We start from the raw sequence: 22,584 nt of genomic DNA, 5'->3' as shown, positions 1-22,584 counted from the left end.
TGTTTCCGTCTTCAAGATAAAAATGCGTGTAGTCTTTAAATAATTCAACAAAAAAGCATAGTTATTTAAGAAGTGACTACTTGAATAATATATAGGGCACGGGTAGCTCAAAGCTAAGGGCCATGCCCGAGCTCGAGCAAAATACATAGAGAGATATCAAAATAGAAATTCTGAAAGTTACTGTAAAATAAAATCAACATATTAGAGTGCGAAAAGCAGCTCCCTTATGTTTTTTTTTTTTTTTGTAATTTTGCCTTAAATTAATTTAACTACTCTTCAACGAATAACTATGGTGTAAGATTGATTTGGGACAACTGCATGTGAAAACAGCTCCTCATCAAACGCCTTGATCCGCCGTGGATCCTTTCTCAGCCGTGGACTGATTAGTTTCCCCAAGTCCACCGTCCCTGCGGGAGTCGAGCACTCCTATTATATTCTCAATTTCCTTGAGCGGATACTCGGTATCGAAGATCTCCGAGCCCACAAACACACCGTCGCAGCCCAATTGCATGAGCAGTAACGCATCGTCCGCGGTCGAGATTCCTCCCGCAGCAAAAGTCGGGACCGGAAGCCTCCCCAGTCTCTTGGTCTCCACCAAGAGATCAAACGGCGCGTCGATCCTTGCAGAGAAGTGGCGGAGCGCGCACCCATTCATGTCTCTCAGAGACTCAACATCGCGCATCACGGACCTCAGATTGTTCACGGTCTTAGCAATATGGCCTGTTCTCGAGGTCTCTCCCTGAATCCTAATCATCACCGCACCTTCTCCGACTCTCCTTAACGCCTCGCCGAGGTTTTGACAACCGCAAACGCAAGGAATTCCGAGCTCATGCTTGTTCAAGAAGTTTTTCTCGTCGGCGACACTGAGAAGCTCGCTCTCGTCGATGAACTGACATCCGATCGATTCCAATGCATCTGCCTCAGGAGTATGCCCAATGCGAACCCTAGCCATCACCGAAATTGGTGAGAGGCAGTTCATGATTTTCATGATCAAATTGCTGTATGAAGTGCATCGGCCGCCCGACGGAGACGGCGTCGCCACGAGGACGCAGCGAGCCCCGGCGAATTTGGCGAGGAGGGCCTCATCGTAATCCCTGACTTCGATAATGGCGCTTCCGCAAAGCTTTGACCGAGCAACTAAGACCTTGGTCTCCAAGGATGGCGACATGGTTCTCTGAGTTAAGAAGAATAATATGCCAAAGACAGAAATATGGAATTTTATGTAGGTTTCCACTCATCATACTGAAGAGCCCTATTTATAGATTTTATGATATGAATATCTAAGATAATAGATCAATCAAGATTTGCACAATCAAAATGAGATATATGCGCAATCTTGAGCGATGGAATCAATAGAATTATCATAAATATCATATAGAATTATCCTAATTATCGGATTCAACGGTTAATATGCTTTACTTTTAGAATCATTAATTGTCCATATGTACATGTGGGGGGCAAAATTCCAAAAAGGACCTGCAGTGTCATTATTTTCTCAAATAAAGGCCTGAAGTGGACATTATTTCAAATAAGAGCCTAAAGTGGCCAAGATAGTTTCAAATAAAGGTCTAACCCCACTGGCCGGCTCAATATTCCTGCCGGTGAAGGATATTTTCGACCAAAGAAAATTTTAACATAAATTCTAATTAAATTAGATTAAAAATTAGAAAATCTGAAAAATTAAAAATAAGATAAATACAGGAGAGAGGGCTGGGTTTTTTTTTTTTGTGGTGTTTTCGTCTTCTTCTTTTTTATGTTTTAGCCTTTTTCTTTTTTGATTTTGCCTTTTCTATAGAAAGAAAAAGACAGAAAAAGGAAAAAAGAAAAAAAAACAGGAAAGAAAATCAAAAAAGTAAAGGACGCAGGTTTTTCTTTGATACCGACATGACCACTTTAGGCAAAAGCCCTTATTTGAAATTTTCCCTAGGTGAGGGAGCGTGATGGTAATCTTTTTGGAAAGAAGCAAAGGCAAGTTAGTCACAGTTGGCATGCCCAAATAGCTTTCGAGCTGGTGCGCTCTCAAAGTGTTACTCTTCTTGGGTTGCAATGAAATTCATTATGGATCTCATTAACAAGGTATCGACAATTATTTATTCTTGATAAAATAACAAAAATGATCCCTTAATTTTAGCCCGATGTGTAATGTCGTCTTTAAATTTTTATTTGTTTACTATGATTTATAAACTTTAGCCCATTGTATAATGTCGTCCCTAAGTTCTCAATTAGTTCAATGTAATCCTTAAACTTTTGATACATACTCAATCTAGTCCCTGGATTATATGAAAATATTCAATATTGTCCCTGAACTCGAATTAATGGAAAGACAGTATTGATCATTTTTATATAGTCTCGAGACCAACTTGAATATGTATCAAAAGTCCGGGGATCATATTGAACAAATTAAAAGTTCAAAGACGACATTGCATATTGGATTAAAGTTTAAAAACTATATTAAACAAATTAAAAGTTCACGGATCACGTTATATATTGGATTAACGTTTATGGGCCATTTGTGTTATTGTCCCTTAATTCTTCACGTAACTTTTTTTGCCACTTATCTCACGACGAGAATAGCTCGAGTGAGATGGTTGATTAGAGGACTTTGCCTTGTACTTCTTTGAGTACTCTATGTAACTACTAAGTTTAGGGTTCTAAATTTTTCACACGGGTAAATAATAATTTCTCTGTTAATACTCACAAGAGGCAACTACTTCATCATGAATAAAAACTACTCGAGAACAATAATTGTGAACACATTGGAAGATTTGGGATAAGTGCATATGTATAAGTGCGTGTGCGCATGTGCATATATATCCCCTGCGTGAAAGCCAGGGCATATTAGCTGCTCTCCCCGCCCCCTTCCTTAATCTGAATATATTTCCTGAGCTCTTCTGGGGTTGGGAATGGCATAAATAGCTGTAAATAACCGGTCCATTTCCTTTGTTTCGTGGCTTTCGGTTTCTTATATATGTAGCTGCCGCAGTCATCAATTTTTATTTTATGGATATTTCCGGGTTGCCTCGTCCGGGAAATGCTCAGCTTCTGGTTTTGGAAGAGCTCTCTTTAGTTAGAAGATCACGTGCAATTGTGTGGACTTGAGATCATTCATTCCTTTTACATTGCTTTTGTCTTTGCAACTTAATTAGGACTCTGGTTGCTATGGTGGTGGTGGTTGTGGTGGTGGAGGCCAGGGATGAAGAATGTATCTGAGTGCCCAGAGGGGCTATATCGGAGGGAATGAGTTCTACATGGAGCTTCCAACACCCCCCACAAATTCAAGGTCATCAAGCCAGAGAAAGAATGGGGTGAACTCCCCAAGCGAGTCCAGTCCTTGGCTCCTGGATCTACACTCCTTTGATGCCGAACTTCTTCCTGAGGTGGGCTTTCCATCATCCGTAAAAATGTTGCACTTCACTGGGGGCTTTGATTTTTGCCTAAGAGCTTAGTTACATCTTGCATCATTAGTTATTACAGTAAGTTCGGGGTACTCTTTTCTAAAATATCCTCTTGTAACATTGTATTGGCAGAAATTGCTCGAGTATTGAGATAAGAATTGGTCGCTTTCACATCGCACCTCTTTGAATTATCAATCCAGTTATCTCAGACGCGGTGCCATAATGATGTAAAACTTTCGAACTGGGAGATTATACTTGGAAGACTATCATTTCAATTGAACAATTTCATCGTGTGTTCATCATTGGAACAGATGCCAGTTTCTAGCCTTCAGGATGGCCCTCCTATATATCTCATCCTCGTCGTAGAAGCTTTGATGATTCCTAACCATACATGCGAAACAACAAACAGGCTGGCAGAGCCCGTGCCCCTCCCGAGAATAACCAGTCGAAAGGTTTTGCTGCAGACGAGGATAAAGCTAGTTCTGTTGCAAAGATCAAAGTTGTGGTGTGTCTTCAACTCATTTTATCTATTTCCTCTATTTGGAGCCAAACCAATTTGTAGCACCTGTAAATATATGCTAGACGATAGGATTATTGCAAGTTGACAAAGTTCATATTTGCTTTTCTAGGCTAGAACATTGTTCTTGACTCTTCCACTGTATCTCGTTCGTGTAATATTTTCTGCAGGAAGCGGAAAAACTTACCCTACGAAACCATTGCCCCTTAAAGCATCGCGTGACGTTGAGGTTGATGAACCACACGTACCGCAACCAGGGCTTTCAACTATTTGTCAGCTTCTTCGAAATATACGGAGGAAAACTATTTGATCTTCTGAGCGATCGGAAGTAAGCTCCATTTGTTCTTCTGCTGATTTATCTTGCATTTCTGGAATAAAAATATCCTTAAAGAGTTAATAGCTTTGCTTATACTTTTGCTGGAAACTCTGTTGAAAGCGGATGGGAGGCAGCAAGTATGCATGGTAGGTTTACAGGAGTACAAAATATCTGATGTGGAGACAATCGAAGAACTGATTGAGAAAGGAAGTGCGACTAGAAAAATCGTCCCGATCTCAAGCCATACTTCAGCTTGCCATCAAGAGGTCAATTGATGGCAGTGAGTCAAAACCTCCCCGTGTTGTGGGCAAGCTCTACTTCATTGATCTCGCAGGAAGTGGACGTGGTGCTGATACTGCCGACAACGACAAACAGACAAGGTAGTTTACCCTCTGTTTCATGCCACATGTTAAGATGTCCTCTCCTTTAGACAATTATTATCAAGTCATTGAGCGTGTATGGACACAGAAAAGTGACATCGCTCAACTAGTCTATCACATTAACGCAATATATGTGATATTCAGATGGCATGAAATGATGATCGAATAAAAGTCGATATTTGAATCGTTGCACCAATTGTTAAAGAGCGGCTAAAAATCTCAAATTACATTCGAAGAACCAAATCCAATGGGAATGGCGACTGTCTACTAAATAATAATAAAAGATTGTTATAATTCATCATGATCAATTTTTATGCAATGTCTACTATGGTTACGTATCTTCATGGCAAAAATGAAGAAAAAGAAAATGAGAAAGAACCCATGTAATTGCATGACACTGTTTCCGGACATTGTTATTTATCATTAGTAAAAATGGCTGAGAAAACTAGGGCGAAGTTTAAATTAGAGTAAAATGGCAAGTATTTGAAGCATTTTATTTGCATCCAATTAAAATTGAAAGTGAACTTACTTATTAATCCTGTTTCTGAACTTCCTCAAGAACCTCTCATTATCTTCTTCAGCCACTTGGAAGATCCTATCAATGAACTACTGCCTTTCATTCAGGTCCATCTTCTTCACATCCACCACCATCTTCTGTTCACGGTTCTGCTCGTCATTCTCGACGAAAGTTTGGAAGATGCTCGTCCGTAGCCGGTCGTATGTCGGCAATCTCTCAATTGCAGCCCATTTGAGAGCCTCTTCGTCTTCGTCGATGCAGCTCGTCCGTCTCGATTGCCTAGAGCCCGCGAACACGTCTTCCATGCCCCAGTTAGTCCTGCTCATGCTCCTGCTTATGCTCCGGCTCATGTTTTGGCTCCTTTGCTTCCACGACCGCGCCCGTTCATATCCCTCCATATTTCCTAGCACTGTTCCTCTTCTTCTTATATTCTTATTCTTGTTCTGTATCAAGTCAATGGTAGCAAAATCTTCATGGACAAATTCTAATTAATAGACCAAGCTGGTATGTTAACTTTAAATTTTGAATGAACACACATATGGCAAAATGAGTCATGCTTAGTGCTGCTAGTGCAAAGTTGAAGCTCATGAAAGAAAGCAAGCGTGCATATCAGCAAAACCATTGTAAATAAAATAACAGAAACCTTCACCTCAAATTCTTGAGAAGAGCTTATGAGGCCAAGGCGCTGCTCAAAGATCAAAACGAAGCTATTTCTTCTTCTTTAGAGAGAGAGAGAGAGAGAGAGAGAGATGGAGATGACGGAGGTCTATAAACTAACGCGACTATATATTATGCAAGAGGCGCCCTTTATGCATTCACATGTATAAATGACCAATGAAAGTATGTGATACTCAGTACTTACACGCCTTGGCTTGATCAATGATTTCCGTTAGCGAGAGAGACCATGTCCATTCCTTGCATTAGCAAGCAATGTTTTCATCCTTTGACCCAAATGTAGGTACGTGGGGGGGGGTGGGTGGGGTGTAGAGTAGTCCTCAAATGATATTCCTGGTTTACTGGGCCAAAGCAACCATGTGATGTCACTTGATTTGGTCCAAGCGTGATTTGTCTAGGAGATGTTTGGTGAGCCAGAGGTAAAACAATATTATAACCTTGACAAGGTCAAATGTTGCATTCAGAAGACTGTATAAAGAAAGTGCCTCCATCTTTACCAACTTCAGTAGGCCATCATTCATGAATGAGGACGGTGATATGGTGGCATGATAAGAGACGACATTACTTGGTCAAACATGTTTCCATGATTACGTAAAAACCTACATTTATGTTGGAATTTTGTTCCTAATCGATATAGTTTTGCTTCCCAATTTGTTCAATCCGCAAAACAAAAATGAAGAGCCGGGTGATGGATTGTGAATTCAATATGCTATGCTCCAAATCCGTCTGATGAATTATCCAGCAAAAAGTGAGTTATTCCTGTAATTAGGTCATCGTGTAAGCCGGGAGGACCTGGCTTATCATGGCCAACCCATGACCGAACGATCACGGGGACGAAGATGGCCAACTTAATGACAAGAGAACCCAGCTAAAGAATCCTCTAAATCATCCAAATTAGGGTAGGGGGGGGTGTGTCGGGGGGTGTTAATAAACAAGATAAGCGGGATTAATAATAAGTAAAACCCGTGCCATGCACATTGTCGTATATTCGTTGCTAGAATAAAGCAAACATTCGTGTATTCGTACACTAATTTGATCGGTAGAGTTCATCTAGAAGTCGTGACACTTTTATTGCGAGCCTGCCGTGCAAAAAGATAAATTTCCATGAGGCAATGTTAAACTTAAACAACAAGACTTTTAAGATCATTATGGAAGAAGTAACAAATATGCTCAAATTCATGTAAATACAGGAGAGATGATTGTTAGGCCTACAAAAACATTGTTCATGGATGGGATATCAACCGGCCTTGACAGTTCGACAACATACCAAATTGTGAAATGCCCGCAACAAGTGGCACATCTCACTAATGCCACAATCTTGATGTCATTGCTGCAATCTGTGCCGGAGCTATTCGATTTGTTTGACGATATCATTCTCTTATCAGAAGGCCAGATTGTGTGCCAGGGACCACGAGAACATGCCTCTAGTTCTTCGAGCGATGCGGGATCAGGTGTCCTGAGACAAAGGGTGCCGCTGATTTCTTGCAAGAGGGAAAAAGGGAAATGAGCAATGATGGGATGCTTAGTTTAATAGCTTTTGCCGCATTGTGTGCTCCAACTTTGAGTTTCATTATATGGTGGAATGATCGTTGGTCAGGTCAGGTCGGTGTTAAGAAATTTCACGTGAATTACTGGTAAATCTGTTCAAACTGTGCTAGACTTAGGCTGCTTTTAAAATCTGTATATTAGGTACAAGTGATGTTATCACGTCATGTGTGGTATCGTCACCCCTATGAATCTGACGGTCTGGCTTGATTTGTGCTACTACAACAGGTTACCTCGAGAAAGGACCAAGAGCAGTACTAGGCAGACAAAACCAAACCGTAGAGGTACATATCAGTCAGCGAGTTCGTGAACAGATTTAAGCAATTTCATTTCGGCATGAAATTCGACAACAAGCTCTCCATCCCGTTCGATAGGAGCAGGAATCACCTATCTAGTCTTCACGAAATACTCGGTCCCTATGATGGAGCTAGTTAAGGCTTGTTTCGACAAGGAACCGCAGCTCATAAAGAAAAATGCGTCCCTGTGCATTTTGACGACCGTCCAGATCATTATCGTGGCAGTCATTGTTTCCATGGTGTTCATCAGGAGCAGGATGCGCTCTCAGAACGAAATGGATGGGCAACAGTATATTGGCGCTCTCCTGTTCTTGATGATCATCAACGAGTTCAATGGTTTTCCTGAGCTGAGCATGGCTATTACGAGATTTAAGTTTTCTACGAGCAGATAGACAACCTCCTTGGACCTTCACATTACCTAATTTCTTGCTGATGGTCATCATGTGCTATTCCATGGGATTTGCACTCAAAGCTAAAGTTGCAGAAGCATCACAGAGCCTTAGCAATATCACCATAAGTTGCAAGGGTCAATTGCTTGTTGCCTGCCCTAAAGTTTTGGGGGAGTTTGCAATGTCCTTCCTGACTTTGGCTCTTCACAGTCTATCCCCAAGAAGTCTACAGATCATTCAATCTAATAAGCTAGTTTCTCACTCAGTTTTAGCCATCAAAGAAATGACATTTCTCAAGAGCTTCTTCCTGATAAAGGAAAATAGCTTAGGTCACTTGGTTCGGAAGAATCGCTTACTGTCGCTTTTCCTACTAGAAGGTATCGCTTTACCTGGAATTCATCACTGTTAGTTAATAGAACAGGCAGACTTTGTATTGGTTTGCAGTTACTTGGGGACGTCACGGCCATATATTGCAAAAGTTGAATCTTCATTGGGGATAGCTGCAATTCTTTCCTTACCTAAGCCAAAATTGCAATTGACCCTGAATCTTACTGCACAATGATGAACTTCGTTAATCACGGTAGACTACAAGGAATGGCGCCTCAAAGTAATGTACTGAATGACCATCCTGTGGTTTTACTACTTGCAGGTTCTTCAAGCAACTTCTGTTGATATTCTTGATCCAACAAATGGCTGCTGGGCTATTTCGATCCAAATTGTAATCCATGTATATTAATGAATTATACATGAGCCGTATAGGCTTTACCAGGCCCACGTTCTTTCTACTCCCTTATTGGCTCCCGACACCCTCCCTACATATTTAATTGATTATGTTATCCCTTGGGGGTCCTACACTTGAATTACAATGATTTTTTTACCTTTTTTCTTCTTTTTCCTTTTGTTTCAATTTTTCTAGAGACGGAAGTACCCATGTTCCTCTCAAATAACATTTATTAAGATTAAATGCTGGTCCATTCTTGATTTAATATTATTTCTTGCCTTCTTTTCTTCTTTTTTGGTTTCTTCCTTTTCTTTCTCCATTTGGAACAAATTGGCGTCACTCTTTTCCAAAAAAAAAATTATTTAGTAGATAGCTAACTAATTATTATGTTTTCGACAAAAAAAGTAATTATTATGTTAACGAGTTGTACATTCTCTTTTTTTGTACTAGGAAACTATTATTAAAATAATAACCTAAGCACAAATAAAAAGCATCATCTACCAATTTTGAGTACGCATTTCGTTAATTTTAACTTTAATATGCGTCATTAGGATGTAGTTTGTGTATTTTAACTGCTCTACTTACATTTTATGAAGTGAATCTAATAGTCCAATGTTTAATTATTTTTATGCCATCATAGCATGATGTTTTAAAAGATACTTTAAAAAAAAAAAAGTAAAAATATGACAGAGTTGAGTACATAAATAAATTCTAAACATCCATTATTATCATGCAAATGCAAAAGAAAATGCTCCCTAAAACATTATTACATATAATGCTGACTATATCTGTCTTGGTTACTTCGTATAATTAGCTGTTGAAAAAAAATTATGGCCATTGTAACGGCATTATAAGACAACCCATTCAAACCATTTGCAAACACATTTTTTGGTCAATTCCAAATGCATTAGCATTTTCACAAAATCCTCAATGAAAAGAAAATTATCCTCCAAATACAAATATACTGCAATAATAACTAGTTGCGAATGCAACTTAACAAAAGATATTGTGTGTGGCTCCCCTCAAAAAGGTTACTCTCTCGGAAAAAAACTATTTTACTTGAATCAGATAATAAAAGTTTTTTTAATTACATCAATAAGAGAGTCATTAATCACTTAACATTATATATATAAAGGAATAACTTTCAATGTTATAGTGCGAGAAGCTCCAAATGAACTTGTTGACGTGATTAATTGTCATTCTCCATTTACAATTTCATCATCGATAGATACATTTAAACAATTTGGGTGTTCTTCCATATTGTCTTCCATAAAAACAATACAATGAAAGATGAGTAAATATTGTATAATGCATTCATCGAACACAATATTCAATCTATGAGTAAATTCTCGTAAATTTGTACCGAAAATCGAAGTTGAAAAATTCACGATTGTGAGGCAAAATAAAGTTAATAATTGGCTGAATAAGTTTAGAAGAAGACAAACATGAACAAAGATTTAGAATGTAATGAACGCGGAAGAAGCGGCCAGGGTGAAAAAAAATTGTTTGAAAGAAAGTGGGTAATTTTGTCTTTTCATAAAATTGAAACAAAAGAAAAAGACGAACAAATGTATTGAGAGTGGGACCCGCAATGGATAATATAATCAATTCAATGTGATAAGGGGGCATCAGGAGCCAATAAAGAGATGTGTAGTCAACTCAATATTATAAGGTGTCAGGCAAGCCTTACAGAATTGTTATTTTAGTAACATATCACGAGATTTCGATTTAGGAGATATATAGATTTAGGGAATATTTCTAACAAATCGAAATGGTGGAATTGATTCGGATTTAAATTTAAGCAATTAAGGTTCCAGAATCAATATATATAGAATTAGGTAATATTACAATTTACAGAACGATTTACAGAAGGATACGAGGGTTGGTGAACGACTAGCCAGACACCGTAAGGGCTATTCCGTGGCCAAAGAATCACCCTTCCGTCTTCAAGATAAAAATGGGTGTAGTCTTTAAATAATTAAACAAAAAAGCATAGTTATTTAAGAAGTGACTACTTGAATAATATATACGGCGCGGGTAGCTCGAAGCTAAGGGCCATGCCCGAGCGCGAGCAAAATACATAGAGAGATATCAAAATAGAAATTCTGAAAGTTACTGTAAAATAAAGTCAACATATTAGAGTGCGAAAAGCAGCTCCCTTATGTTTTTTTTTTTTGTAATTTTGCCTTAAATTAATTTAACTACTCTTCAACAAATAACTATGGTGTAAGATTGATTTGGGACAAATGCATGTGAAAACAGCTCCTCATCAAACGCCTTGATCCGCCGTGGATCCTTTCTCAGCCGTGGACTGATTAGTTTCCCCAAATCCACCGTCCCCGCGGGAGTCGAGCACTCCTATTATATTCTCAATTTCCTTGAGCGGATACTCGGTATCGAAGATCTCCGAGCCCACAAACACACCGTCGCAGCCCAATTGCATGAGCAGTAACGCATCGTCCGCGGTCGAGATTCCTCCCGCAGCAAAAGTCGGGACCGGAAGCCTCCCCTGTCTCTTGGTCTCCACCAAGAGATCAAACGGCGCGTCGATCCTTGCAGAGAAGTGGCGGAGCGCGCACCCATTCATGTCTCTCAGAGACTCAACATCGCGCATCACGGACCTCAGATTGTTCACGGTCTTAGCAATATGGCCTGTTCTCGAGGTCTCTCCCTGAATCCTAATCATCACCGCACCTTCTCCGACTCTCCTTAACGCCTCGCCGAGGTTTTGACAACCGCAAACGCAAGGAATTCCGAGCTCATGCTTGTTCAAGAAGTTTTTCTCGTCGGCGACACTGAGAAGCTCGCTCTCGTCGATGAACTGACATCCGATCGATTCCAATGCATCTGCCTCAGGAGTATGCCCAATGCGAACCCTAGCCATCACCGAAATTGGTGAGAGGCAGTTCATGATTTTCATGATCAAATTGCTGTATGAAGTGCATCGGCCGCCCGACGGAGACGGCGTCGCCACGAGGACGCAGCGAGCCCCGGCGAATTTGGCGAGGAGGGCCTCATCGTAATCCCTGACTTCGATAATGGCGCTTCCGCAAAGCTTTGACCGAGCAACTAAGACCTTGGTCTCCAAGGATGGCGACATGGTTCTCTGAGTTAAGAAGAATAATATGCCAAAGACAGAAATATGGAATTTTATGTAGGTTTCCACTCATCATACTGAAGAGCCCTATTTATAGATTTTATGATATGAATATCTAAGATAATAGATCAATCAAGATTTGCACAATCAAAATGAGATATATGCGCAATCTTGAGCGATGGAATCAATAGAATTATCATAAATATCATATAGAATTATCCTAATTATCGGATTCAACGGTTAATATGCTTTACTTTTAGAATCATTAATTGTCCATATGTACATGTGGGGGGCAAAATTCCAAATAAGGACCTGCAGTGTCATTATTTTCTCAAATAAAGGCCTGAAGTGGACATTATTTCAAATAAGAGCCTAAAGTGGCCAAGATAGTTTCAAATAAGGGTCTAACCCCACTGGCCGGCTCAATATTCCTGCCGGTGAAGGATATTTTCGACCAAAGAAAATTTTAACATAAATTCTAATTAAATTAGATTAAAAATTAGAAAAGCTGAAAAATTAAAAATAAGATAAATACAGGCGAGAGGGCTGGGTTTATTTTTTTTTTTGTGTGGTGTTTTCGTCTTCTTCTTTTTTATGTTTTAGCCTTTTTCTTTTTTGATTTTGCCTCTTCTATAGAAAGAAAAAGACAGAAAAAGGAAAAAAGAAAAAAAAACAGGAAAGAAAATCAAAAAAGTAAAGGACGCAGGTTTTTCTTTGATACCGACATGACCACTTTAGGCAAAAGCCCTTATTTGAAATTTTCCCTAGGTGAGGGAGCGTGATGGTAATCTTTTTGGAAAGAAGCAAAGGCAAGTTAGTCGGTTGACAAATAACAGTTGGCATGCCTAAATAGCTTTCGAGCTGGTGCGCTCTCAAAGTGTTACTCTTCTTGGGTTGCAATGAAATTCATTATGGATCTCATTAACAAGGTATCGACAATTATTTATTCTTGATAAAATAACAAAAATGATCCCTTAATTTTAGCCCGATGTGTAATGTCGTCTCTAAATTTTTAATTTGTTTACTATGATTTATAAACTTTAGCCCATTGTATAATGTCGTCCCTAAGTTCTCAATTAGTTCAATGTAATCCTTAAACTTTTGATACATACTCAATCTAGTCCCTGGATTATATGAAAATATTCAATATTGTCCCTGAACTCGAATTAATGGAAAGACAGTATTGATCATTTTTATATAGTCTCGAGACCAACTTGAATATGTATCAAAAGTCCGGGGATCATATTGAACAAATTAAAAGTTCAAAGACGACATTGCATATTGGATTAAAGTTTAAAAACTATATTAAACAAATTAAAAGTTCACGGATCACGTTATATATTGGATTAACGTTTATGGGCCATTTGTGTTATTGTCCCTTAATTCTTCACGTAACTTTTTTTGCCACTTATCTCACGACGAGAATAGCTCGAGTGAGATGGTTGATTAGAGGACTTTGCCTTGTACTTCTTTGAGTACTCTATGTAACTACTAAGTTTAGGGTTCTAAATTTTTCACACGGGTAAATAATAATTTCTCTGTTAATACTCACAAGAGGCAACTACTTCATCATGAATAAAAACTACTCGAGAACAATAATTGTGAACACATTGGAAGATTTGGGATAAGTGCATATGTATAAGTGCGTGTGCGCATGTGCATATATATCCCCTGCGTGAAAGCCAGGGCATATTAGCTGCTCTCCCCGCCCCCTTCCTTAATCTGAATATATTTCCTGAGCTCTTCTGGGGTTGGGAATGGCATAAATAGCTGTAAATAACCGGTCCATTTCCTTTGTTTCGTGGCTTTCGGTTTCTTATATATGTAGCTGCCGCAGTCATCAATTTTTATTTTATGGATATTTCCGGGTTGCCTCGTCCGGGAAATGCTCAGCTTCTGGTTTTGGAAGAGCTCTCTTTAGTTAGAAGATCACGTGCAATTGTGTGGACTTGAGATCATTCATTCCTTTTACATTGCTTTTGTCTTTGCAACTTAATTAGGACTCTGGTTGCTATGGTGGTGGTGGTTGTGGTGGTGGAGGCCAGGGATGAAGAATGTATCTGAGTGCCCAGAGGGGCTATATCGGAGGGAATGAGTTCTACATGGAGCTTCCAACACCCCCCACAAATTCAAGGTCATCAAGCCAGAGAAAGAATGGGGTGAACTCCCCAAGCGAGTCCAGTCCTTGGCTCCTGGATCTACACTCCTTTGATGCCGAACTTCTTCCTGAGGTGGGCTTTCCATCATCCGTAAAAATGTTGCACTTCACTGGGGGCTTTGATTTTTGCCTAAGAGCTTAGTTACATCTTGCATCATTAGTTATTACAGTAAGTTCGGGGTACTCTTTTCTAAAATATCCTCTTGTAACATTGTATTGGCAGAAATTGCTCGAGTATTGAGATAAGAATTGGTCGCTTTCACATCGCACCTCTTTGAATTATCAATCCAGTTATCTCAGACGCGGTGCCATAATGATGTAAAACTTTCGAACTGGGAGATTATACTTGGAAGACTATCATTTCAATTGAACAATTTCATCGTGTGTTCATCATTGGAACAGATGCCAGTTTCTAGCCTTCAGGATGGCCCTCCTATATATCTCATCCTCGTCGTAGAAGCTTTGATGATTCCTAACCATACATGCGAAACAACAAACAGGCTGGCAGAGCCCGTGCCCCTCCCGAGAATAACCAGTCGAAAGGTTTTGCTGCAGACGAGGATAAAGCTAGTTCTGTTGCAAAGATCAAAGTTGTGGTGTGTCTTCAACTCATTTTATCTATTTCCTCTATTTGGAGCCAAACCAATTTGTAGCACCTGTAAATATATGCTAGACGATAGGATTATTGCAAGTTGACAAAGTTCATATTTGCTTTTCTAGGCTAGAACATTGTTCTTGACTCTTCCACTGTATCTCGTTCGTGTAATATTTTCTGCAGGAAGCGGAAAAACTTACCCTACGAAACCATTGCCCCTTAAAGCATCGCGTGACGTTGAGGTTGATGAACCACACGTACCGCAACCAGGGCTTTCAACTATTTGTCAGCTTCTTCGAAATATACGGAGGAAAACTATTTGATCTTCTGAGCGATCGGAAGTAAGCTCCATTTGTTCTTCTGCTGATTTATCTTGCATTTCTGGAATAAAAATATCCTTAAAGAGTTAATAGCTTTGCTTATACTTTTGCTGGAAACTCTGTTGAAAGCGGATGGGAGGCAGCAAGTATGCATGGTAGGTTTACAGGAGTACAAAATATCTGATGTGGAGACAATCGAAGAACTGATTGAGAAAGGAAGTGCGACTAGAAAAATCGTCCCGATCTCAAGCCATACTTCAGCTTGCCATCAAGAGGTCAATTGATGGCAGTGAGTCAAAACCTCCCCGTGTTGTGGGCAAGCTCTACTTCATTGATCTCGCAGGAAGTGGACGTGGTGCTGATACTGCCGACAACGACAAACAGACAAGGTAGTTTACCCTCTGTTTCATGCCACATGTTAAGATGTCCTCTCCTTTAGACAATTATTATCAAGTCATTGAGCGTGTATGGACACAGAAAAGTGACATCGCTCAACTAGTCTATCACATTAACGCAATATATGTGATATTCAGATGGCATGAAATGATGATCGAATAAAAGTCGATATTTGAATCGTTGCACCAATTGTTAAAGAGCGGCTAAAAATCTCAAATTACATTCGAAGAACCAAATCCAATGGGAATGGCGACTGTCCGACTACAAATTATTTAGGTCCATGTGTTGTATGTGTTTAATTTTCGGTGTCCTGTCGAATTGACTCTGCTCACGAGATCTATAGGTTATTTTTAGTGTGCTCGTTGAAGTGATTCGCCGTCACCAATGTAAAAATGCTTATGTTATATTCTCGCCATCCTATTTTGAGATAAAAGGAAAATACCGCCTGTTTATTAGCACTGTCCATCTGCCAAATTGTGGATAAACTTTTCTGATGTGATCATTGTGCTGGAGAATGTTGTTCCATTTCGTTGTTGTATTGGCTGCTTTAGACGTATGAGCAGAGTGGAAGGTGCAGAAACCAATAAGAGCCTACTCGCGCACAAGGAATCCATTAGAGCTCTGGACAATGACCGGGGTCATATTCCTTTCAGAGGCAGCAAATGAACCGAAGTTCTCAGGGAATCCTTTGTCGGCACCTCTTGCACTGTCACGATATCCTGCATTACTCCAAGTTCCGGTTCTTGTGAGCATGCTCTCAATACCTTAGGATATGCTGACAGTTAAAATATCTAAGCAGAGACTTGCGGCTTGTAAAGGTCATGCGGTTGTTTTCAATCGATTATAGCTTCCTACAAATTGTTCTCCAGGGAGAAGAGCCTCTCAAAAGGAAACAATCCTAAGAAGGATGTACTATCTTCAGCTACAAATCTGAAAGAATCAACTTCCTTACCTTTGTCATCTTTTGCATCAAATGCTTCCAACTTTGAGGAAGATATAATCACCTCTTGGCCAGAACAAACAGGAGGAGATGATTATGATGTGTCTGAAGAATTTTATAAACCAGAGAGAGCACAGTGGAAGAGGAACAATGGGAAAGTCGAGTCTTCGAATCGCACTGCTCCAGAAGAAAAACTACCGAAATCTAATTTCGACAAAGTGGAAGGACCAGCAGAGATCGGATGCTAATAACTCTCATTTTAGTGATGACTTGGACGCTCTGTCACAGGTAAGTGCACTGTAACAGTTATGCTCGACTACTGATAACAGTGCCTCCTCTATGGTCCAACCCATGATCCATATCACTCGTGTTTATCATTTCCAACTCTTTCATCCTCTTTGCCAGCACTAACCCTCCTGCATCTACTCTCTCTGTTTCCTCTGTTCTCGCAGACTATGAACCAACTACTTTCTTCTCCTTCTTCTCCTCCTCCTCCTTCTGTCTTTCCTCTCTCTCCTTCCATTTGTCACTTTCTCACCACTTCGTTTTTCTAGCCAGACATAGGACCACAGATTGCCTAGAAAAAATTTATCAATCACAGTTGCGTGGAATGGCTCCATGTGAATGCCATATGATCCAAAGGTGCAGGACGAAGATCATGCTTGAATCAAACTTACTTATTTTAGATGGCACATCTTGATCTTGTGCCAAAGAAAAGGGCAACGGTGTCGCAGTAAGTGGGGTATTAATGCTAGCCTTTACTGAAGAAGCAAAAAATATCCAGAGAAAACACTGAGCTTACTGATTGCTGCAACCAAACACACGAGCATCGTGCTAGAATCTTCGACGATTCTCGAACATTACATGCGAAACAACAAATTCGTAGCCAAACCAATTCTATACAGTTTCATCTATATGGGCAAATCTGTTGCCAAAAACCAGTCGATATATGCTAGAGTATCTAACCTATTTGGAGCCAAAGATACCTGTCAATCAACACGTCACACTTGCCAAGCATGCTGAACAGCATCCATGATTTTGGCCACCTTCATGTAGGCATTCGTCTCGTTAAGGATCTGCGAGTTTATGAAGACGCCGTCGCAGCCCAGGCGGATCATCAGCGCTGCGTCGGCCGTAGTGGCAATCCCTCCGGCAGCAAACTGTAGAACCGGAACCCTCCCCTGCCGCTTCGTCTCCAGCAAGAGATCTGGTGGAGCGGCTATCTTCCGCGCGTGCGCGCGGACCTGGGACTCGTTCATGCCGGCCAAATCACTGATCTCCCGGGAGATCGATCTGACGATCTTCACCGTGTCTGCGAACTGGACAGACCTATCCGATTTCCCCTGCATCCGGAGAATCTGAGCCCCTTCCTCCACCCTCCTCAAGCCCTCAGCAAGGCTTTTACAGCCGCAGACGAATGGAATCGAGAGCGCATGCTTGTCGATGAACGTTTCGTCGACGACGCCGAGGACCTCGTTCCCGTCGAGGAAATCAACCATTCCGAACTTTTGTATCTCCTCGGCTTCGGCAAAGTGGCCCACACGGACCTTCAGCATCAACGGAAGGGAAGCGATGGTGCTCCGGAGGTGGCTGATCAGAGAGTAATCGACCACCGCGTGGTCGACGGGAGGGGCGAACAAGACCGCGCTAGCATTGCCGCGTCCCACTTGCTCCGCCTGCTTCACACTCTCGACTTCGAAAATGGCGGCGCCGCGGAATGTCCCCTGCCTCACTTGGAACTTGGAACGGAGACGGAGCCTTTGGATATCCATGGAGGCGGCGACGGACGGACCTAGGGGACGAGACTTCGGTTTTTGAGGGAAGAGGAAACAGAGAGGGAAGAGGAGACTGCACCAAAGCGAGCTTACCTACGACTCCGGCGAAGGGCGGAGGCGACGGCGCCGGCGACGGCGGAGGGCTGCTCAGTCGCGGAGAGAGCGGATGCGACTTCGGTCGGGAGGGAGGGAGAGCGGAGCGGAGCGGAGAGGAGTGTGGAGAGTGTAGAGTGAGGAGGGAGGGAGGGAGGGAAAGAGGGAAGACAAGACTTTCGAACGCGTGGGACAGCTCACATCAACACGTGTCGTGCTGACACGACAGGAGTCTGTAACAGATTTTGATTTGTTCGAGAAACTTCCCACCGACTCCGGAGATATGATCGTCCGTTTGCTTCCTCACCCTCTCTGTCGGAGAAATGCCCTTCTTAAAATTATACAGTTGGTGACCGTCTGATCAATTTGATCAGACGGTCACATTTTACCACATTTATGAAGGCTTAAAGGCATAAGCCTTTAGTCAATGTTACGGACATTTTTTTATTTCCATTTTTTTTTGGGGGCAAAAAGATTAATGAAATTTAGTGCAAACAGGCTTGCGAGGTCTCTCCACTACTAATCATAACATCTTCCCGTCGCGCCGATATAAATTTGGAGTTTTTTATATCAAAAAAAAAAATTAAAGTAATTGTATCGGACATAATTCAAGATTTTTCATAACTCTTTCCCTTTTTATTTATTTTTTAAACAAGCGAAGCACGCTTGCTTGACTTGCTTGATTTGAATCAAGGGCGAATTCTCTTTGCTTCCCAATCTTTTTCATGAAATCGACTTTAAGAAGAAAGGGTCCTTAAATTGCCCAATGGCAAAAGAGTCGCGAGTTCAATTTACATAGCGAACGAATCTACTAAAGACTCGTGCTGTATTGCCTAATCGGGTCGTATTTTGTGTGGAGAGACTTCTTAACCGTCGGCATCTCGGTCGGGTTGCATCGGCAATATCACTAATTTTTTCGCACTTCAAATCGCGAGCGTCGGGAGAATAGTAATTAGAGGTTCAGATCAAACATTCTGTAGCGGGCGAGGGATCTTCGTCGTCATGCTCCCATTTGGCCCTTTTTTTCGCTTGTCAAACCATCTTGATTTACCGATTCCATTGTTATCCACTAAACTTAAAGAGAGCCACAAAACAATAAAAAGGTTCAAGGTTCCAGTCATTTGACTTAGCGTAATTCAGAGTGGTAAAAAATATCACACTTTACAAACGATATCCTGACCGCGTGATCCTCCACCTTGGCCCCCGGTCCCCACCCGCTCCTCCTAGTCAGCCCGTACATCCTGACCGTCCATTCCCCTCCTCCCCGTGCCGATCGCGGCCTTCACCAGCCTCGGCACCGCCTTCTTGTCGCCCCCACTCCGATGGGGCCCTCCCGCTCCAGCTCCTCCGCCAGCGCGTTGATCTCCTCCCCCATCCCCTGCCTCAGCAGGCGTAGAGGGAGAGCTCGACGGGCCGGTGCTCGGATCGGACGATGGCCAGGACGTGGAGGGCGAGGGCGCACCGGACCCGCCGGAGGAGCTCGCGGAGGGCGGCGAGGAGGTCGGACTTGAGGTAGTGCGTGAGGGAGCGGCGGAGGTGGGAGGGGAGGGCTGTGGCGGCCGATGCAGGGTCGGCCCAGTACGCGCGCTTGATGGACTAGACGGCCTGGATTGCCTCGGTGCTGAGGGTGCGGCCCTTCACGAGGCGCCCACAGTTGTCTCTGGGGCCGCACCTTACGGGAAGACGGCCGCCGCTGCCGCCGGCGGCAGGACAGGGTTTGCGCGGTGGCGAGTTGAGGGAAGTTGGGGATGGAGTGGAGAGAGAAGGTTGCGGTCACGGTGGTTTCAAGAATGTTGTTTACTCCATCTTCGTAATTAGCAAAGCCCAAACTTCCAACAGGCGCATCTCCTCCCTCCTCAAGAAAGAAGGCCAGATCCTGTCGATCGCCATGTCGAGTAACCTGATCTACATGGGATCCGAGCGGCACGTGATCAGGGTCTGGAAGCTACCGGAGCTTGTAGGGTGCGACCGGACCGAGGCCTCCATGGCGGTCGTGCCGGCAGTGTCAAACGACTGGGTTTACGCGGCGTTTTCCGACTTCGAGATTCGAGCGTGGCGGAGTGCTTGGGACGGGAGATCGAAGCATGTCCGGCTGGGGACGATACCGAAGACCGTGGGCTATGTCCGAAGCTACATCGCCGGGTAAGATACGATGGTAAATGCATGATATATCTCAATCTCTCCTGATATGCACGTTCTCGCGGACGTTGAGTATTTAGTATATTGCCTCGAGTCCATGACCGATATACCTCCCGCTTCAGCTCCTCCGCCAGCGCGTCGATCTCCTCCCCCAGCGCGTCGATCTCCTCCCCCATCCCCTGCCTCAGCAGCGCCGACGCCACGTCCGCGCAGAGGGAGAGCTCAACGGGCCGGTACTCGGATCGGACGACGACCAGGACGTGGAGGGCGAGGGCGCACCGTACCTGCCGGAGGAGCTCGCGGAGGACGGCGAGGAGGTCGGACTTGAGGAGGGGCGCGAGTGAGCGGGCGGAGGTGGGAGGGGAGGAAAAGGCCGTAGCAGATGCGGCGGGGTCGGCCCGGTACGCGCACTTGAGGAGGAACTAGATGGCCTGGATCGCCTCTCCATGGGCGGCACTGAGGTTGCAAAGGAGAGCCCAGAGATGGTCATCCTGGATGACAATTTCGCCTCTGGCGCGACTGTGCTGAGGTTGGGGCGGTGCGTCTACAGCAACATTCAAAAGTCCATCCAGTTTCAGCTCACGGTGAATGGGGCCGCCCTCGTCATCAACTTCGTTGCTGCTGTGTCCCTTAAGGCGATGTCCCTTTGACGGCGGTCCAGCTTCTTTGGGTGAACTTCGAGTATGGACACCCTGGGAGCATTGGCGATGGCCACCGAGCAACCCCCGCCTATTGGACGAACCGAGCCGCTTATCAACAGTGTCATGTGGAGGAATCTCACATCCCAGGCCTTGTACCAAGTTATCATCCTCCTGACCCTACAATTCAAGGGGAGTTCCATCCTTGGAGTGGACAAGAACGTGAGGGACACGATTATTTAACGCTTCATCCGCTGCCAGGTCTTCCACGTATTGAACGCCAGGAAGCTGGCGGACAAGAGTGTATTCAAAGGCATAAATAATAACAAGTTGTTCTTGGGCATCGTCAGCACGACCATAATTCTTCAGGTGGTGATGGTGGAGTTTCTGAGCAGGTTTGCCGACACCGAGAGGCTGGAACTCATATAAATGTCGTAGACAAGCCATGTCGGATATGGAGTAGGATTCCGACGCCTTGTTAGGATTTTTAATCCAAAAGTTTAAGCTAATAATAATAAGTGGAGGTAAATCACTTGTATATAAGAGTACATAAAGCCTATAAATAAGCGATGTAGAACACTTTTATGCACGCCACTTTCTCCTTCTTCTTTTTTCTCTCCTACCCGGATCCATCAATCCTCAAAACGCATATGAGCTATATGCATTCACAATGGAAGCAAACAACATGGCAATAAAAAACCTAAAATTGAGTCAACGATATGAGTTATTTTTTCTTTGGTCAAAGGAACGATATGAGTTGTCGAATCAGAGGGTTGGTGGTGCTCACGAGGCTGGCCATTTTCTTTGCTCATGTTCATCAACATTGCTGGATGATATCACTAAATAATAATAAAAGATTGTTATAATTCATCATGATCAATTTTTATGCAATATCTACTATGGTTACGTATCTTCATGGCAAAAATGAAGAAAAAGAAAATGAGAAAGAACCCATGTAATTGCATGACACTGTTTCCGGACATTGTTATTTATCATTAGTAAAAATGGCTGAGAAAACTATGGCGAAGTTTAAATTAGAGTAAAATGGCAAGTATTTGAAGCATTTTATTTGCATCCTATTAAAATTGAAAGTGAACTTACTTATTAATCCTGTTTCTGAACTTCCTCAAGAACCTCTCATTATCTTCTTCAGCCACTTGGAAGATCCTATCAATGAACTGCTGCCTATCATTCAGGTCCATCTTCTTCACATCCACCACCATCTTCTGTTCACGGTTCTGCTCGTCATTCTCGACGAAAGTTTGGAAGATGCTTGTCCGTAGCCGGTCGTACGTCGGCAATCTCTCGATTGCAGCCCATTTGAGAGCCTCTTCGTCTTCATCGATGCGGCTCGTCCGTCTCGATTGCCTAGAGCCCGCGAACACGTCTTCCATGCCCCAGTTAGTCCCGCTCATGCTCCTGCTCATGCTCCTGCTTATGCTTCGGCTCATGTTTTGGCTCCTTTGCTTCCACGACCGCGCCCGTTCATATCCCTCCATATTTCCTAGCACTGTTCCTCTTCTTCTTATATTCTTATTCTTGTTCTGTATCAAGTCAACAGTAGCAAAATCTTCATGGACAAATTCTAATTAATAGACAAAGCTGGTATGCTAACTTTAAATTTTGAAGGAACACACATATGACAAAATGAGTCATGCTTAGTGCTGCTAGTGCAAAGTTGA

At 42.6% G+C, this 22,584-nt stretch overlaps 3 protein-coding genes and 2 long non-coding RNA genes across 5 annotated transcripts; 2 read left to right on the top strand and 3 right to left on the bottom strand.

The window, feature by feature from the left end:
* Nucleotides 1–337: 337 nt before the first annotated feature.
* On the bottom strand, nt 338–1,168 carry LOC130140635 (pyridoxal 5'-phosphate synthase-like subunit PDX1.2). The gene has a single exon (XM_056320556.1). The coding sequence runs from the start codon at nt 1,166–1,168 to the stop codon at nt 338–340; it is 831 nt and encodes a 276-aa protein (XP_056176531.1).
* A 2,046-nt stretch (nt 1,169–3,214) lies between these two features.
* Nucleotides 3,215–3,974, top strand: LOC130140643 (uncharacterized). Its single transcript, XR_008818638.1, has 3 exons — nt 3,215–3,377; nt 3,528–3,622; nt 3,707–3,974. It is a non-coding gene; the product is annotated as an uncharacterized LOC130140643 (long non-coding RNA).
* A 7,046-nt stretch (nt 3,975–11,020) lies between these two features.
* LOC115683997 (pyridoxal 5'-phosphate synthase-like subunit PDX1.2) lies at nt 11,021–11,851 on the bottom strand. The gene has a single exon (XM_030608674.1). It carries the CDS (start codon nt 11,849–11,851, stop codon nt 11,021–11,023), a length of 831 nt encoding a protein of 276 aa, XP_030464534.1.
* Nucleotides 11,852–13,916: 2,065 nt separating this feature from the next.
* On the top strand, nt 13,917–14,676 carry LOC115683998 (uncharacterized). Its single transcript, XR_008818639.1, has 3 exons — nt 13,917–14,079; nt 14,230–14,324; nt 14,409–14,676. It is a non-coding gene; the product is annotated as an uncharacterized LOC115683998 (long non-coding RNA).
* A 2,582-nt stretch (nt 14,677–17,258) lies between these two features.
* On the bottom strand, nt 17,259–18,245 carry LOC115684105 (pyridoxal 5'-phosphate synthase-like subunit PDX1.2). Its single transcript, XM_030608808.2, has 2 exons — nt 18,126–18,245; nt 17,259–18,049 (listed from the first exon to the last, which is right to left on the bottom strand). The coding sequence occupies exon 2, from the start codon at nt 18,027–18,029 to the stop codon at nt 17,259–17,261; it is 771 nt and encodes a 256-aa protein (XP_030464668.1). The 5' UTR covers nt 18,030–18,049; nt 18,126–18,245.
* Nucleotides 18,246–22,584: the final 4,339 nt, after the last annotated feature.

The sequence above is a fragment of the Syzygium oleosum genome, unplaced genomic scaffold (assembly GCF_021117445.2).
Source record: "Syzygium oleosum isolate NSW1041296 unplaced genomic scaffold, Sole_v2.1 Sole_v2.20, whole genome shotgun sequence".
Taxonomy (NCBI): domain Eukaryota; kingdom Viridiplantae; phylum Streptophyta; class Magnoliopsida; order Myrtales; family Myrtaceae; genus Syzygium; species Syzygium oleosum.
Note: the sequence above shows the minus strand (reverse complement) of the source record. Positions and strands in the feature narration are given on the sequence as shown.

Coding starts and splice junctions, on each gene's coding strand:
- LOC115684105 (XM_030608808.2), bottom strand. CDS start 18,029: ATGGATATCCAAAGGCTCCGTCTCCGTTCCAAGTTCCAAGTGAGGCAG.
- LOC130140635 (XM_056320556.1), bottom strand. CDS start 1,168: ATGTCGCCATCCTTGGAGACCAAGGTCTTAGTTGCTCGGTCAAAGCTT.
- LOC115683997 (XM_030608674.1), bottom strand. CDS start 11,851: ATGTCGCCATCCTTGGAGACCAAGGTCTTAGTTGCTCGGTCAAAGCTT.